This window comes from Pongo pygmaeus, chromosome 1, assembly GCF_028885625.2.
Source record: "Pongo pygmaeus isolate AG05252 chromosome 1, NHGRI_mPonPyg2-v2.0_pri, whole genome shotgun sequence".
Taxonomy (NCBI): Eukaryota; Metazoa; Chordata; class Mammalia; order Primates; family Hominidae; genus Pongo; species Pongo pygmaeus.
The window spans coordinates 48,101,576-48,117,702 of NC_072373.2; the positions used below are offsets into that span (position 1 = coordinate 48,101,576).

At 54.3% G+C, this 16,127-nt stretch overlaps 2 protein-coding genes across 3 annotated transcripts in view; both read left to right on the forward strand.

Annotated features, from left to right (window-relative positions):
- Positions 1 to 16,127, forward strand: part of LAD1 (ladinin 1) — an 18,671-nt gene continuing 2,544 nt past the window's right edge. Inside the window, exons 1-5 of one of the 2 annotated variants that reach the window (XM_054462542.2) lie at positions 1 to 493; positions 10,615 to 10,758; positions 12,753 to 13,596; positions 14,118 to 14,222; positions 15,089 to 15,132. In XM_054462542.2, the coding sequence (XP_054318517.1) occupies positions 414 to 493; positions 10,615 to 10,758; positions 12,753 to 13,596; positions 14,118 to 14,222; positions 15,089 to 15,132 (1,217 nt within the window). In that variant the 5' untranslated portion in view covers positions 1 to 413. The other variant, XM_054462552.2, reaches the window with a different exon arrangement.
- Positions 15,728 to 16,127, forward strand: part of TNNT2 (troponin T2, cardiac type) — a 25,192-nt gene continuing 24,792 nt past the window's right edge. Inside the window, exon 1 of the mRNA XM_054462578.2 lies at positions 15,728 to 15,736. The gene's annotated coding sequence lies outside the window, so the exon portion shown is untranslated. The remainder of the gene's footprint in view (positions 15,737 to 16,127) is intronic.

Below are 16,127 nucleotides of genomic sequence, written 5' to 3' on the forward strand. Positions count from 1 at the left end.
GGCCTACTGGGGCGGTGGGCCAGGGTGGGTTCTGAAGCCTGGGAGTGGGGAGGGCGCTCCCCGGGAAGGGGCCCAGAAGGCGCGGGCGCTCTAGACCCGAGATTACAGTACCTGCGCTAACTTTTCCCCTCGGCTTCCTGCTCTGGAGCTTCTCCGGGCTAAGTCGGGTTCCCGGCAGGGGTCCCCGCCCCGCAGCCCAGCTCCCCGGCACCCCGGGCCGCGACACAGCGCGGGGAGGCGGCCCAGCGCCAAGCTGGTCGGACTGGTTCTGAGCAGGAAGTCTCCCGCCCTCGCCCCGGGCAGCCGACCAGCCCCACGCCGGCCCGGGGCGTCCGTCGGTCGGTCCCGCGATCCGTCCGACGGTCCACCCAGCGCTTGCGGCCTCGCGGCCGGGCCAGCCTGGACTGCAATCAATGCGGCTTTGTCTGGGACGCCCACATCCCAGAGGCCGCTCCCGGGTCGGCAAATCGGAGCGCGGCCGGGGCGCGCGGGGGTGAGATAAGCGGCCATGTGACCCCACCTGGGCTGGCAGGGGAGGGGCGCCAGGTGAGGCGGCGGCCGGCGGGGCGCGGGCGGCCACGCGGGGCTCCTGCAGCATGGCTGTCAGCAGGAAGGACTGGTCCGCGCTGTCCAGGTGAGCGCCGGAGGGAGCCGGGAGGGGAGCGGGGTCCGCGGGGAGCCTTTGGGTCTCCTCTCCCCCGGCACCGGCCTCCTCCCCGCCTGGGACCCTGACACTGAGGCTGGACCCTGGTCTTGCTGCGACTCGCGGGAGACAGGACTGGGGCCAACCTCGGGACCCCTGAGGTTACAGGGTGGGTCTTCTCCCCTGGGGGTGCTTGGGGGAAGGCTGGTCCCCAGTCTGGACGCCCCCTGGGGTATGGCCCCCCTGTGGAAAGTGGAAGCCGGAAGGAACGTTTTGGGGGATTGTGGAGGTGTTCAGGAGTAACCTCCAAGCCTCATTTCTGAGAGAAGCCTCTCTCACTGCCCCCGTATGTCTCCTGCGGAGAGGACCCCTGGGAGGTGTCCCACAGCCCCTCTTGGGAGGGGGAGCAGGGAGAGCCGTCTTGGAGGGGTCAGTGAAGAGGACTGGAGGGAAGCAGACCCATCTCCCACTAAGGACACTCAAAATCTCAGCATGGCATTTTGGGGTGGCATCTGGGCTGGGAACCTTAAGATAGTTGCCATCCTCATCTGTGCTGCTGCAATCTTTACTGCTGCAATCTTTACTTGTACACTGGTCTCCTAAAGGGTCAAGGAATGAGGCATCCTATCCCTGCCTGCTGGACTTCCCATCAGGGTCCGAGAGGCCTGGGGAAGGTGGGTGTTCAGAAGGCAGCACCCCTCATGGAGATTGGTGACCTCTAGCGACTTCTCTTGGAGCGACCCTGCACCTCTCCCAAGAAGGCCCCCTGTGAGCATTTTCACCTCATTCCTCCACTGGGCGCCCCCCTCCCCCATCTTGTCCCTAAGGAAACTGAGGCTCCTGCGGTAGCCCAGAGCTGGAGCCTGCTCTTTTGATCCCTTTCTAGCCAGGTAGATATTAGCCTCTTGGCTCCTCCCAGGTGGGCATTTGGGTCTTGGCCTTTCCTGAGCCAGGGCTATCTCTGCCAGGTGCAGACCCTCCAGCCATTTGGGTCCTGTAGGCTTTCCCCATCAAGGCATCTTTCACAGGTTTTTCCAGTGCTCTAGTATGTCCTCTACCCCCCTCCTGCCCTCCCTTAATAAGGGCTCCAGAACTACCTCATTGTCTCAGGCTTAGCCTCTCCATAGCGGCTCATCGCCTGGGACTGGGGGGCCACCTCCCCAGATCCTCAAGACCTCACAGTGCTCTGAAGCACTGTGGGCAGCCCATGGGCTCTAGAGAGGGGAAAAGGTAAGCCCCACGAATGGAGGGAACTCAGTGCTCTGGAAAAGAAACCCAGGCTGCTATAGAGGAAGGTCTGTGCTGAGGGTGCGGCTGAGGAGTCAAGGTCTTGGACTTTGCATGTGGGTCAGTGTGCCTGGGGGTTGATGTGGGAGTGTCTTTGCTTCTAGATGTGGGCCTACCTGTGCCTATGAATGTATGCTTATGTGTGTGTGTGTGGCATACTTGTGGACAAGTGTGTTTATGGCCTATGAAGAGATGACACATCTGTGTGGGGAGTTGGTTCTTATGTTGCTGAGTCTTGAGCTTGTCAGTCTGCATATGTTCAGTTGAATTGTTTATTGAAGACCTCAGTACTGTGCATTGGGTTAAAAATACAAACCAGACACTCCTTCAGAAATTCATAGTCTGGTGGGATATATGTGATTTTGTGTCTGAAAGCATGCCTGGATATGCATGGGGGTGTGTGTGTGTGTGTGTGTGGGGAGGCAGCTGGGGCACTGGAACTTTGAAAATGGGAGCAAGGTCTGGCCTAAGCTTGTCCACTGTTCAGATGGACATGGACTCATGTGGTTACAGCCAAGTTCCCACAAGATGTCCAGGGTAAGTGCCAGGGAAGCTCTGGGGAACCAGTCCTGCCACAGGGGCCCCTGGCCTGCCCTCCCTGCCGGGTCCCAGCCCTCATAGAGCCCTGTGGGCAGACGCAGCTGCTGCCAACAGTCACCCTGATGAGGCACCTGGAACAGAGGACCGCTCCCGCTCCGCTCCCTGGGTGAACAAGCCTCAGCGGGCAGGCAGGAAAGGGCTGTGAGTCACTGTCAACAGAGCCTCCTGGGCTGGGGAGGACCGTGCTAGGGTGTGACAGCATGGTCCCAGGTGGGGAGGTAGATGGAGAGGTGGGTGGGTAGCTGGGGGCCAGCCTGCAGCCCATCCTTGGCATGGAGCAGAGATTCAAGTCCTCCAGCCCTGGGATACGGGGGCAGTGGTGAGCTGGCTGGCTGGGTGCCCTGGTCAGAGGCCTTGTCCTTTTCTCCCTGGACTGGCCTGGTGACCAGTGAGGCTGGGCCAGGCCTGTCTGCAGGGGGTGAGGGGTGGATCTGAGAGTGCCTGGGACTGAACAGCCAGTGGTTAATCATTTCCCTGCCTGGGCCTTGAGCCGCCCTCCTACTTCCAATCGCTGCCCTGGGTTCTCCAGACACCGCTCGCTAGACATTTGGGGCTGGAAGAGACGTGAGTTACCCCCCACAGTGACCATGCAGAAGGGGAACTTAAGGCCTGCCCTGCTCAGGTGCAGGACACTGGCCAAGGTCATGGTCATGACCCCCCATCCCTCCTCTGTCCACCCTTCCCTAACCCCAGCCCCCAAGATTTGCAAATTATACTCCTTGAGCCCCAGGGTTCCACAAAATGCATCTGGGGCAGCCTTTTCTCCTTCTCCCAGCTTTAAGCAGAGCAGCTGAGGCTTGATCTGTTGTATAATGGGCTTCTATCTATGATTCAATTTGGGAAAATGGGTTCTACTGCTAAACATGACTTGATAACCACTTCACTTAAATCCCTGCCATCAGTTGCTGCAGAATAGATGGAAGTTAGACTTCAGGAAGAAAATTCCCAGGGGAGAGGTCAAAACAACCTCTCGTGAGTAACAGGGCAGAATGTCCTTTAGAATTATTTAAGAGAAAAGGAGGACCCCCATCCCCAAAGGATGGAGTTGAAGTCTGGAGTGGGGAGGAGGATAGCAGCATTACATGGAGACACCGAGAGGGATGTGTGTCCCCAGATGAAGGCCAGGAGGTGGGGGAAAGGGTTGTCAAGAGGAAAGGAGTGGAAGGCAGCTGCCTGGGGCTGTGGCCTCAGCTAGTAGGAGCAGCTGAGCCTCCGCAGCTGTTCGGGCCTGCAGGTTTCACCCTGGGCCTGGCTCTGGGGCTTGAAGGTCAATGTTGCATGGGCCACGGGGTTTCCCCAAACCTCTGCCCTCCCAGGCTTTGCCCTGGGCCCCAGCCTGTCCTGGGGTAGGGAATACCACACCTTCAGATGCCCTCTTGGGCCTCTGTTCCCTCCCTTGAAGGTTCAGCTGTTGAGCTCACTCTGGGTTAGGGCCAGCCCTCCCTGGCCATACCTTTTCTGGCACTTGGTATAATGGTTAAGGGTAGATGCTTTTGAGAGGCTGACCTAGGTTTAAATCTTGGTTTCTTGTTTTTAGTAGCTGTGCGATCGTGGGAAGGTTGTTAACTCTTTTGAGCCTCAGTTTCTTTATATACGAGATGGACAGAGTCTCGCTCTATCACCCAGGCTGGAGTGCAGTGGCATGATCTCGGCTCACTGCAACCTCCGCCTCCTGGGTTCTAAGTGATTCTCATGCCTCAGTCTCTTGAGTAGCTGGGATTACAGGTGCCTGCCACCACACCCAGCTATTTTTTTTCTATTTTTAGTAGAGATGGGGTTTCACCATGTTGGCCAGGCTGGTCTCGAACTCCTGGCCTCAAGTGATCCGGCCGCCTTGGCCTCCCAAATTGGTGGGATTACAAGCATGAGCCACCGCACCCAGTGGCTGTTGTAAAGATGAATGCCAGGGGTATTAGAACAGTGATTGGTGTTAGAGTAAGCACTTCCATGTTAGTGTGCTCACTTCCCCCCTTATTCCTTTAGTTATGGGTTTATTCATATTCACCATGTTCAAGAAGTGCCCAACACTGTTTTGAGCCCTCAGTTTTTTATTTATTACTGGGGTTTCAACAGCTGTACCCACTGAGTCCCCTCCTGGGGACTGGCCTTTGCCCTTCCCTCCCTTCCATTTTTATCCTCATAACTTGTGCTTATTGGAGATAACATTTCTCCCCAGGGTGGGGTGGTGCTGCTGAAGGGACTCATGTTTTGCCAGGTGTCAGGGTTGAAGGCAGCCCCATGATTCCCAAGCAGCAGGGGTGGTGGCCACGTCACCTTGGGTGAGCTGTGGGGTCTTAGTGTAAAGCTTGGGGACACTCAAGGATCCCTGGGTTCTGAGTCCTGCAGCTGAGCCCTGGAGACCCCCAGGAGACCAGGCTCTGAGTGCTCATGCACCATCCAGGGCCCCACAGGAGGATAGACAAATAGGCCACTTCCCCAAGGGCTGAGGGTGGCATGTGGGAGCTGTGTGGCTCAAGACCCAGGAATCCTGGAGGCTCCAGCTCAGCCAGCTGTGGGTGTGGTCAGGGGAGAGGCACTCTGGGCTTTGTGGGTCACTTTCCCCAGTATTTGGATCCCTCAGCTTTGGAGGGCAAGAGCTGTTTCCAGGCTGTGGACAAGGGACGGGGTGCATCCAGGGGAGGGAGATGGAGATGTGGCCTCACGTGTAAGCCAGCAGAAGTTGGCATTTCTAAATCTGAATAAGAAAACCGAGGAGAGATGGGACTTTGGAGCCTGCCTCATAAGAGAGCATCTGTTTGTGTGTAGTGAATGAAGGATGAATGAATGACGAATGTTCAATCTACAAATACCCAGAGCTCACAGGAGTCATGCAGAGGCCCAGGGGAGTCTTGTTTAAGTTCCGTGGCCAAGGCCATAGGGGGAAAGTTTGATTTGGGCCCCTCTCCATCTCCCCTGAGGAAGTAGAGGTGTGACTAACAGAGGAGGGATTGAGGTTCTCACCAGGAAGAGCTGCCCTGCTGGCAGAATTGGGAGGGTCTGGAAGGTTCTCCTCCAAAGGCACCTCCTTTCCCCTTGGGGTGATGGGCAGGCACTCGCCTTCCCTGGGCAGACAGCTGGGCAGATTGCCTTTGGGGGAGGAGTGGGCTTTGTTCCCCCTTTGTGTGCCTCGGCATCGAGGCAGAAGTTTTGTAATTTCTAGGGAGGAGGAGAGCCCAGCACCCCTGAAATTGACACTTACTTGCTCTTCCACATTTGTGAGCACCTGCTGGGTGCCAGGCACCGTGCTGGGCACTAGAGATGAGACACCTTATCCTGCAGTTGTTTCTCTCACTGCAGGACAACTCAATCACTCTTCGCTTATATAGAGATGGGGGTCTCACTTTGTTGCCCAAGCTGGTCTCAAACTCCTGGGCTCAAGTGATCCTCCCACCTTGGCCTCCCAAAGTGCTGGGATTACAGGCGTGAGCCACCATGCCCAGCCAGTCACACTCTTTTCAACCCTCTCAGACCTTCTCCACTCTCTCCTTTGTTTGCTCATCAAAAAAAAAAAAAAAAAAAAGAAAAACTTAAGATCTGTACATTTATGTAAATTATACCTTAACTTAAAGCATTCTTTGAGCCCACATCCTCCTCTAGCTACTGTCCCATCTTTTTTTTTTTTTTTGAGATGGAGTCTTACTCTGTCATCCAGGCTGGAGTGCAGTGGCGTGATCTTGGCTCATTGCAACCTCTACCTCCTGGGTTCTAGCCATTTTCCTGCCTCAGCTTCCCCAGTAGCTGGGATTATAGGAGTCTGCCACCATGCCCGGCTAATTTTTGTATTTTTAGGAGAGACAGGGTTTCGCCATATTGGCCAGGTTGGTCTTGAATTCCTGACCTCGGGTGATCCACCTGCCTCAGCCTCTCAAAGTGCTAGGATTACAGGCATGAGCCACTGCGCCCAGCCACTACTGTCCCATGCTATTTGCTTCTCAAAAGAGTTGTTGATACTCACTAATTCCTTTTTTGGTTTCCATTTACCCCCAGCAGCCTGCTCAGGCTCTGGCACAGCCCTGGCATCTGCTTTTCCTGTGGTATCTGGTGCCTCTCTGCTCACAATTCTGTGTTGGTCTCATTCCCCTCGCAGCAGCATCTGACGGGGGCCCCCACTCCCCTGTAAATGCCAATACCCTCCTCTGGTTTCCTTCCAGCTCCCGGGCTGCAGCGTCTTGATCTTTGCTTTTCACTGGTTTCTTCTCCTTTGGAACAAGCCAGAAGCACAGCTCTTCATCTCCTTCTTGTCCCTCCCCACTACCACCCAACAGCCCACCACACTCCTTCCTCCCCGGTCTTCCCCATGTTATTAATGGCAGCTCCAGAAATAGCTTGGGCCCAAAATCTAGCAGTTCTTGATTTTTCTCTTTCCCTCCCCCTCCTCCCACCCAACATCCAATCCAACAGCCAACCCTGGTGGCTGTATCTTCAGAACATGTCCCGAATCTATCACTTTTCCCCATATTTTCTGTCCCCACCCCAGTTCAAGCCACCACGGTTGAAGCTCTCGCCTGTGCGATTGCAGGTGCCTTCTGATGGGTCCTCTGTTTCCCCTCTCCCCTGGCCCTTTCAATGTTTTTTTTTTTTCATGCAGCAGCCAGAGAGATTAAAAATAGAGCGATCCCATCATGTTGTTTCTCTGTGTACCACTCTCCAGGACTCTCCAGCACACCTGGAATAAAACCCAAGTCCTTTCCCTGGTCTCCAAGGCCCTCTGCTCTGGCCTTGCCTCCCTCTCCAACTTCCCTGTGGGCCACTCTGGCCCTGGCTTCCTGTCTTCCCCTGAATACCCACATGCAGGCTCTGCACTGGCTGGATCCTCCTCCTGGAACACTGGCTGCCGGATCTGGCTCTGCTGCCTCCTCCTCATGAACCAGGACTCTCCGAGGGGGCTTCCCCACCCAGCCACCTTCTCTCATGTCACTTACTTTGTTCCCTTGTCCTAGTGACACTTAGCTGGTGTCATTTTGTTCATGGGTTCGTTTCCTTGCTCATGGTCTGACTCCCCCATGCTGGATGTGTGCTCTGTGAAGGGGAAGACCCTGTTGATCTCATTCCCAGCTGTTCCCAGCCCCTGGAATCATGCCTGGCCCATAGTAGGTCCTCAAAAGTAATTTTTTAGTGAATATTGGCTCAATCCAGGGGATGCTGGACCTAGAAAAAAATCGGAGCGGTTCATGTGGTTCATCCTTCTCATTTTAGGAGGGAAAACTGAGGAAGAGAAAAGGAAGTAACTTGCCAAAGGACAGGAGGACTAGAAACCAGATCACCTGACCTTGCCTTACCAAAGACTCCCTGCAGAGGAGACAGGCTCAGTAGGAACTAGGGCTGGGCAGCAGGAGAGGCTGGGACAGCAAAGGGTAGAGAGTTTGGCATCTGGCAGTGGCAAGGGGAAGCCTTGCAGTCGTTGCTATAACTCTGGGAGGGAAGACAGAGGCCTTTTCTAGAACCTTTTAACCTGATTTGCAGACAATGCAGGGGGAACCACAGAGAAGGGCTCCCCCCGCTGACTTTCACAGCCTGGTACTCCCCTGCTCACACCCGCTCCTGTCTCCCGGGGTGAAGCTCAGCCTCCTGTCCCCAGCAAACCCTGAACCTCGGTACCTTCCCTCTGCCTGGACTGCCAGCCCCACCCCATCGAAAGCCTGTTTGTTCACTGAGATACAGCCCAGTTCATCTCTTCATGAGCCTTTTCTGATAATCTTGGCCTATAGCATTTGTTCTCTCTGCAGAACAACTTCTGTACTTTGGTTGGGGGAGTTATTGGTGGACACACTTATCTTTTTCACTGGATTGTCAATATCTCCAGGGCAGAGACCCTGCCATGTTCTGTGACGCCCACACAGTTCCTGACATGGTGCTGGCTTGTCATAGTCATTCAGTTTTCATTTGCTCTTTGGTTGGACTGGAAGGGGTGGGGCGGATGGAAGATGGGCTGGTGGGAGGTGGTAGGTAGGGCAGGTGGATAAAGATGGTGGAAACAGGTGGGTGGCTGAGTACATGGGTGTGTGGGCGAGTAGTAGATGGATAGACTGGTGGGGTTGGCTGGCTGGCTGTAGAATGCCTGCGTGGCCCCATGAATGAAGGGTGACTGGGGCAGGAACCAAAAGTAGGGTGTGGGGTCCCCTTGCTCCCCAGAGAAGCGAAAGTTGTCTGGATTTTCATCCAGATCTGTGGAGCTCCGTGGCTCAACTCTTTCCGTGAAGCTCTTTCCATCTGAAAGGTGAGGGAGGCTCCAAGAGCCCCTGGGAAGTGAAGGGAAGGCGATATTGGAGTTTTTTCCATGTGTAAATGGTTTTGTTTGTAAGTCTTCCCTTCCCCAAAGCTAAGAAATTCCATGGGGAATTGAGTGAGGAAATATCTCCATGACTGTCCACTGATGGATATTACCTAAGAATCCCAGGACCAAAAAGAGAAAGGCACTTGGCAAGTTCATCTGTCTCCTTCAGGCAGGACCAGGCCCACCCTTCCACGTTCCTGGTCACCCCCAGGTGGGAATGGGGATGGAGGGCCCCCCATTCCCATCCTGGGGTCCAGAGTACAGTTCAACCCAGTGGTTCCTCTCTGGGGTGACTTTGCCCCCCAGGAGACATATGGCAATGTCAGGAAACATTTTGGTTGTCCCAGCTGGGGAATGTACTACTGGCACCCAGCAGGTAGAGGCTAGGGATGCTGCTAAACATCCTTGTGATCCAGGACAACCCTGGCCACAGAATTGTCTGGCCAGTGTCAACAGTGCTGAGCTGGAGAAACCCCAGTCTAATCCAAAGCCTGCAGCTTTACTAGGAATTTAATAGACGTATAATTTGACCTACATTTAAAATGTTACTTTTTTTTGAGATAGAGTTTCACTCTTGCCCAGGCTGGAGTGCAATGGCACTATCTCGGCTCACTGCAACCTCTGCCTCCCAGGTTGAAGTGATTCTCTGGCCTCAGCCTCCTGAGTAGCTGGGATTACAGGCATGTGCCACCACGCCCAGCTAATTTTTCTTTTTTTTTTTGTATTTTTAGTAGAGACAGGGTTTCACCAAGTCTTGATCTCTGGTGATCCACCATCCTTAGCCTCCCAAAATGCTGGGATTACAGGTGTGAGCCACCGTGCCTGGCCTAAAATGTTAAGTTTTTGAGTAGTCACATTAAAAAAAGTAAAAAGCAGCCCAGTGCAGTGGCTCACACCTGTAATCCCAGCACTTTGGGAGGCCAAGGTGGGAGGATTGCTTGAGCCCAGGAGTCTAGGACCAGCCTGAGCAACATTGTGAGACCTCATTTCTACAAAAAATTTAAAGATTAACCAGGTGTAGTGGTGCACACCTGTAGTCCTAGCTACTCGGGAGGCTGAGGTGGGAGGATCACTTGAGCCTGGGAGGTTGGGGCTGCAGTGAGCTGTGATTGTGCCCCTGCACTCCAATCTGAGCAATAGATCAAGACCCTCTTTCAAAAAAAAGGAAAAAACAAAATTAATTTTAATATTATAGCTCATTTACCCCAGTATATCCACAATATTGCCATTTCAACACACAATCAATATACACAATTTTTTTCTTTCTTTTTTGAGACAGAGTCTTGTTGTGTCACCCATGCTGGAGTGCAGTGACACAATCTCGGCTTACTGCAACCTCTGCCTCCTGGGTTCAAAGATTCTCATGCCTCAACCTCCTCAGTAGCTGGGACTACAGGTGTGCACCACCACGCCCGGCTAATCTTTTTTTCATTTTTTATTTTATTTTTTTTTATTTTTAGTAGAGATGGAGTTTGCCATGTTGCCCAAGCTGGTCTCGAACTCCTGAGCTCAGGCAATCTGCCTGTCTCAGCCTCCTAAAGTGCTAGGATCACAGGCATGAGCCACCGCGCCTAGCCAATGTACACAGTTTTTAATGAGACCTTTCACTGGTCTTCAAGATCCAGTGTGTATTTCACACAGCATGCCTTGGTTCACACCAGCCACGTTTCAAGCACTTCTGAGCTGCTTGTAGCCAGTGCAGGCCTAGAAGGGCATTTGATCTCTTCTCCCAGCCCTAGAGGAGCCTGCCTCGGGAGGGTCCTGGATTTCCCCAGCTGTGCTGACCCTCTCCTCCCCTCCCCTCCCCCAGCCTTGCCCGGCAGAGGACTCTGGAGGATGAGGAGGAGCAGGAGCGTGAGCGCAGGCGGCGGCACCGCAACCTGAGCTCCACCACGGATGATGAGGCTCCCAGGCTCAGCCAGAATGGAGACCGGCAGGCCTCTGCTTCTGAGAGGTAGGTGCTCAGGTTTCTATCCTGATTGATGGGGATGAACTGGTTGCCTCATCCTAAGTGCAGTATATTCAGTCTGCTTAGGGAGTTGGGGCCCAGGAAATGAGGCTGAACGGTGTGATGATGAACTTCAAGTTCCCCACCTTCCCCAGACTCAGTCCTGCCAGCTTCCATCCTCTTCATAACAATGCTTGCTACTTTTTGTTGACCATCCATGAGCCAATACTGTGCTGGACATTTTATGGCCATAGCTCACGTAATCCACACAATGTATCTGAGAGAGAGGTATTGTTAACCCATTTTACAGGTGAAGAAACAGGGTTGAAAAGTACTTAGGTGACTTGCTGAGATCACGTACCTCAACAGTGACAGGGCCAGAATGTCCATCCAGATCTGTCGAGCTCCTGCCTCCTTCCATTATCTAGGCTGCCTCCCTCTAACCCTGACCCTCTATAATTTACTTCTTTTTTTTTTTTTTTTTTTGAGACAAAGTCTCGCTGTCTCGCTAGGCTGGAGTGCAGTGGCGCAATCTCAGCTCACTGTAAGCTCCGCCTCCCAGGTTCAAGCAATTCTTTTGCTTCAGCCTCCCGAGTATCTGGGACTACAGGCACCAGCTACCACACCCAGCTAATTTTTGTATTTTTAGTGGAAATGGGGTTTTGCTATGTTGGCCAGGATGGTCTCGATCTCTTGACCTCATGATCTACCTGCCTTGGCCTCCCAAAGTGCTGGGAATACAGGCGTGAGCCATGGTGCCCCCGGCTGCCTTTTTTTTTTTTTTTTTTTTTTTTTTCGAGATGGGGTCTCACTCTGTCACCCCGGCTGGAGTGCAGTGGCGCAATCTTGGCTCACTGCAACCTCCGCCTCCCAGGTTCAAGCTATTCTGCCTCAGCCTCCTGAGTAGCTGAGATTAAAGGCACCTGCCCACGCCCGGATAATTTTTGTATTTTTAGTAGAGACGGGGTTTCACCATGTTGGGCAGGCTGGTCTTGAACTCCTGACCTCAGGTGATCCACCTCCCTCAACTTCCCAGTGCTGGTATTACAGGTGTGAGCCACTGCACCAGCCTATAATTTACTTCTGAGGAGAAGAAACTTGGGGCTAGTTTTGCCATCTAGATTTTGGGATTATGAGGCGGGGGAAGAGCCTGGGGTTTGCTGAATGCCACCTACATGCCAGGACTGTGCTGGGCACCCTCATGAGTCTCATTTTGCTTCCTAACAAGCCCAGTTTGCAGATTTGAAAACTGAGGCTCCAACAGTAAGTTAACTTGCCTGAAAGCACATGGAGAGCAGGGTGGTGAGGAAGGAAAATAATCTCCTTTTGCTGGAGGCCAGGTGCTGTGGGTTATGGACAATTCCCTCATGTTACTTTTGTTTCTTTGGGTCCCCTGAGAAGGGAGAACAGGGCTGTGATGACCTTCTCCTCTCCTGTCCTCCCCTCCCCCAGCCTTGCCCAGCAGCAGACTCTGGAGGATGTCCAGAGCTGGGCTGTACCAGTACCTGTGGCTGTCACCTAGTCTCGGCTGCACCCACAAGACTGACAGGAGTGTGGAATGGTGCATCGGAAGCCTTAGGTTCTGCTCCCAGCTCCCCCACCAATTAGCTGTGTGACCTTGACAAAATCCCTGGACATCTCTAGTCTTGATCTAAGATCTAAGGGGCAGAGACTGTGCTTATTCCTTTTGATCCCCAATGCCCCACGCAGGCTCTGGCACATATTAAAGTAGTTATTCAGAGTCTGTTGACTATGAACATGGAGTCATTGGACTTCATAGGAATTTATAAGCTTTTTAAAAAGCATAGAGTGCTTTGTTCAGATGATACCTTGGAAGTGCAATATATCGAGTGGATAAAGGTGGTGGTGAGCTGGGGATGCCAGGGCCTGACATCCTCACCTCCTTCTTGGTGGCCCTGGCAGCATCTCCATTGGGTTAGGTATACTTAGGGTCTCTTCCACCTCTGTCCTCTGATTCTGTCTCCCATGTTCTGACTCAGACTACCGAGCGTGGAAGAAGCAGAGGTGCCCAAGCCACTGCCCCCAGCCTCCAAAGATGAGGATGAGGACATCCAGAGCATCCTCAGAACACGGCAGGAGCGGAGGCAGAGGCGGCAGGTGGTGGAGGCTGCACAGGCCCCTATCCAGGAGAGGCTGGAGGCAGAGGAGGGGAGGGACAGCTTGAGCCCTGTGCAGGCCACACAGAAACCCCTAGTCCCCATGAAGGAACTGGAAATCCCACCTCGCCGGAGACTGAGTCGGGAACAGCGGGGCCCCTGGGCCCTGGAGGAGGAGAGCTTGATGGGCAGGGAGCCAGAAGGGAGGAAGAAAGGGGTTCCAGAGAAGTCCCCAGTCTTGGAGAAATCCTCCATGCCACAGAAGACGGCACCTGAAAAGAGTCTGGTCTCCGAGAAAACCTCCATCTCTGAGAAGGTGCTGGCCTCAGAGAAGACATCTCTATCGGAGAAGATAGCAGTGTCAGAGAAAAGAAACAGCTCAGAGAAGAAGTCTGTTCTAGAAAAAACCAGTGTCTCTGAGAAGTCGCCGGCCCCAGGGATGGCACTGGGCTCAGGAAGGAGGCTGGTGTCTGAGAAAGCATCCATCTTTGAGAAGGCACTGGCCTCAGAGAAGAGCCCATCTGCAGACGCCAAGCCGGCCCCAAAGAGGGCCACAGCCTCAGAGCAGCCTCTGGCGCAGGAGCCGCCAGCCTCTGGGGGAAGCCCAGCCACCACCAAGGAGCAGAGAGGAAGGGCCCTCCCTGGGAAGAACGTGCCCTCTTTGGCAGAGCAGGGGGCTTCAGACCCTCCGACTGTGGCCTCCCGCCTCCCACCCATCACACTCCAGGTTGGCAGTGTCCCGTCCCTCCCACCCTTCTACTCTGCCACCTGGCTGGCCCTGCCGACCAGTCCCACCCAGGTAGTCCCTGGTTCCCTGGCTGCCTCCATCCTCTCACCTGCATGCTGGCCTTGGAAGTCTCTTCTTTCCCTGCCTGCTTCTAGCCACGGTCAGAGCAGGGAGGCTGAGATGGGGCAGGCTGCTGGAGCTTAAAGGGGCACCAGCTGTGGGGCAGGGAGCACCTGGTGCCCCCCGCCATATCCTCATCCAGCTCCAGGACCCCGGCAGACTAGTGGGGAGCCTCAGATCCTTCTAGAAGCTCCCCTGGAAAGCTCTGCCTGGTGCCCTGGCCCCAGGGGACTTTGTCCATGAGCCACTCCCACAGCAGATGAGGGATGCAGGAGAGAAGGCACAGGGCTGTCTCATTGTCCCCTCTTCCTGCAGCTCCTGGGGTGAGCCGTGGGGTCTATGGCTGCCCCAGCCTGATGGGCCCTAGACCTCTTATGTGACACTCCCCCTGCTCCATCCAGGTGAAAATCCCCAGCAAGGAGGAAGAGGCAGATACGTCCTCACCCACGCAGCGAACCTACAGCAGCTCCCTCAAACGCTCCAGCCCCAGGACCATCTCCTTTCAGGTGAGAGCCCTGGGCACCCTGGTCTGCGAGCCACTGGAGGGCAAGTGGAGGAAGCCCGGGTCCATTACAACATAGGAGCCGTAGGTTAGGTAGGAAGGTCCCCCAGATAGAGAGGAGCTTTGGATTCCCACGGGTGGCCCTGAACAGACAAGGTTGTATTCAGCAGAGGAGAGCAGGTTAGTGACCTGGAAGGTAGGTGCCAGTAAGCATGAGCAGCCCCACCTAGTGGGCAAGGCCAGGGCTGCATGAAGACCGGACAGGCAGGGCTGGCCCTGGGCTGCAGGGAGGTCCACACCTGCCTTCATCAGTTCCTGGCCTCACCTAGGAGACTTGTCTAGGAGAGGAGGGGAGGAACAGAAAGCAGCAAGGCTCTCCTACTGCTCCCTGCTCTGCCACTGTCCCAATAGTACAAACTATGTGGATTGGGGAAATCTTATCTTGCTTTGTCCTGGTGTTTATTCTTGGTTCTTCTGTTCACTGGGTCATTCACTCAATCATTGGGTATCATGCCTCTAATGTGTGCCAGGCCCTGAAGAGGTGGCCCGATAGTGACTGGTGCCCCCACAGAACTCATGGGCAGTGGGAGGCAGATAGGAAACAGGTGGTTACAGGTGCCCTGCAAAGGAAGTCCTGAAGAAAGGCTTCTGACCCCTATTAGTGGGTGGGAACCTGTGTCTTCCAGATACAAACAAGGATCTTTAACGTAGGCTTGTCCACATATTTCTTTAGTGGGGCTGACCCCTGGTAGAAGGGGTGGGAGGTCTGAAGAGGAGGAGGACATATCTTGAGAGCTGGGCTCCTCACTCAAGGGGGCCACCGATTTCCCGGGGACTCCCACACAACAATGCCTTTCCTTCTCATTTCAGATGAAACCCAAGAAAGAAAACTCGGAAACAACCCTAACTCGCAGGTGGGAGGCCTGGAGGCTCTGGTTCTTTCCTATTTGGCCATGTTCAGGCTATTTTCTGAGTACCTGCACCCGCCCTCCTTGTGCCAGGCTGTGCAGTAGGGCACATGAGGGGAAGGTGCAGTCCTTGCCCAGGGCTCCAGATCTGGCAGTGGGATGGGATTAACAGGATGGACTCAGGCAGGATGAGATGGAACAAGGACGGGGAAGGATCAGGGAGAGCTGCTTGGAGGAGGCAGGGCTTGGGTGGGGCCCCAAAGTGGGATGAGGGTTTAAACTTGAGGTTAGGACAGGGAAAGGGGGCTTTCTGGGAGGGAGACCATGAATAGTGTAAGGGAGGGGAAGCCCCTGCTCCAGCAGGCCTGGTTGGGGGGCTGTGGGTCTGCAGGTTTAACAAGGATTCCTGGGCTCGGTAGTGTCGATGCAAGTAGCCTGAGGACTATGCTTTGAAAAAAAAGCAAAACTGAAATAGGATCTGAGAAGCAGATGTGCTTATGTGTTAGGAATGTCATCCACTCATGCTGTATTCATCTTCCCCATGAACATTTACTGGAGCCTGCTACACTAGGCTAGGCCTGGGGGCTGGGGTGGGGGAGGAGGAGCAGGAGTACAAAGACAAATGACACAGCTGCTGTCCTCAAGCAACTCACACCCACCCAGCAAACCTATAGCAGCTCTCTCAAACATGAGACCGTTACATACTGGCCAACCAGGGAGGGACAGGGACAAGGGAATATGAACCCAGGGCTAGGAGCTCAGGAGTAGCTGCACCTGCTCAGCCTGTGAGAGCTGGGGAAGGTGTCATGGAGCAATTGATTTTCCATGAACTAGTAGGAAGTTTGCTCGTGTAAAACTGGAGGAATAGCATTTTACATAGAGGGAACAGCATGTGAAAAGGCAGAGTGAAGAGCATGGTGTCCAGCTGGCTGGCACACAGGCATACTGTGGGGGAGGGAAGGAGAGGGCCCAGATCACTACAGTCTTGTGTGCTGTGCCAA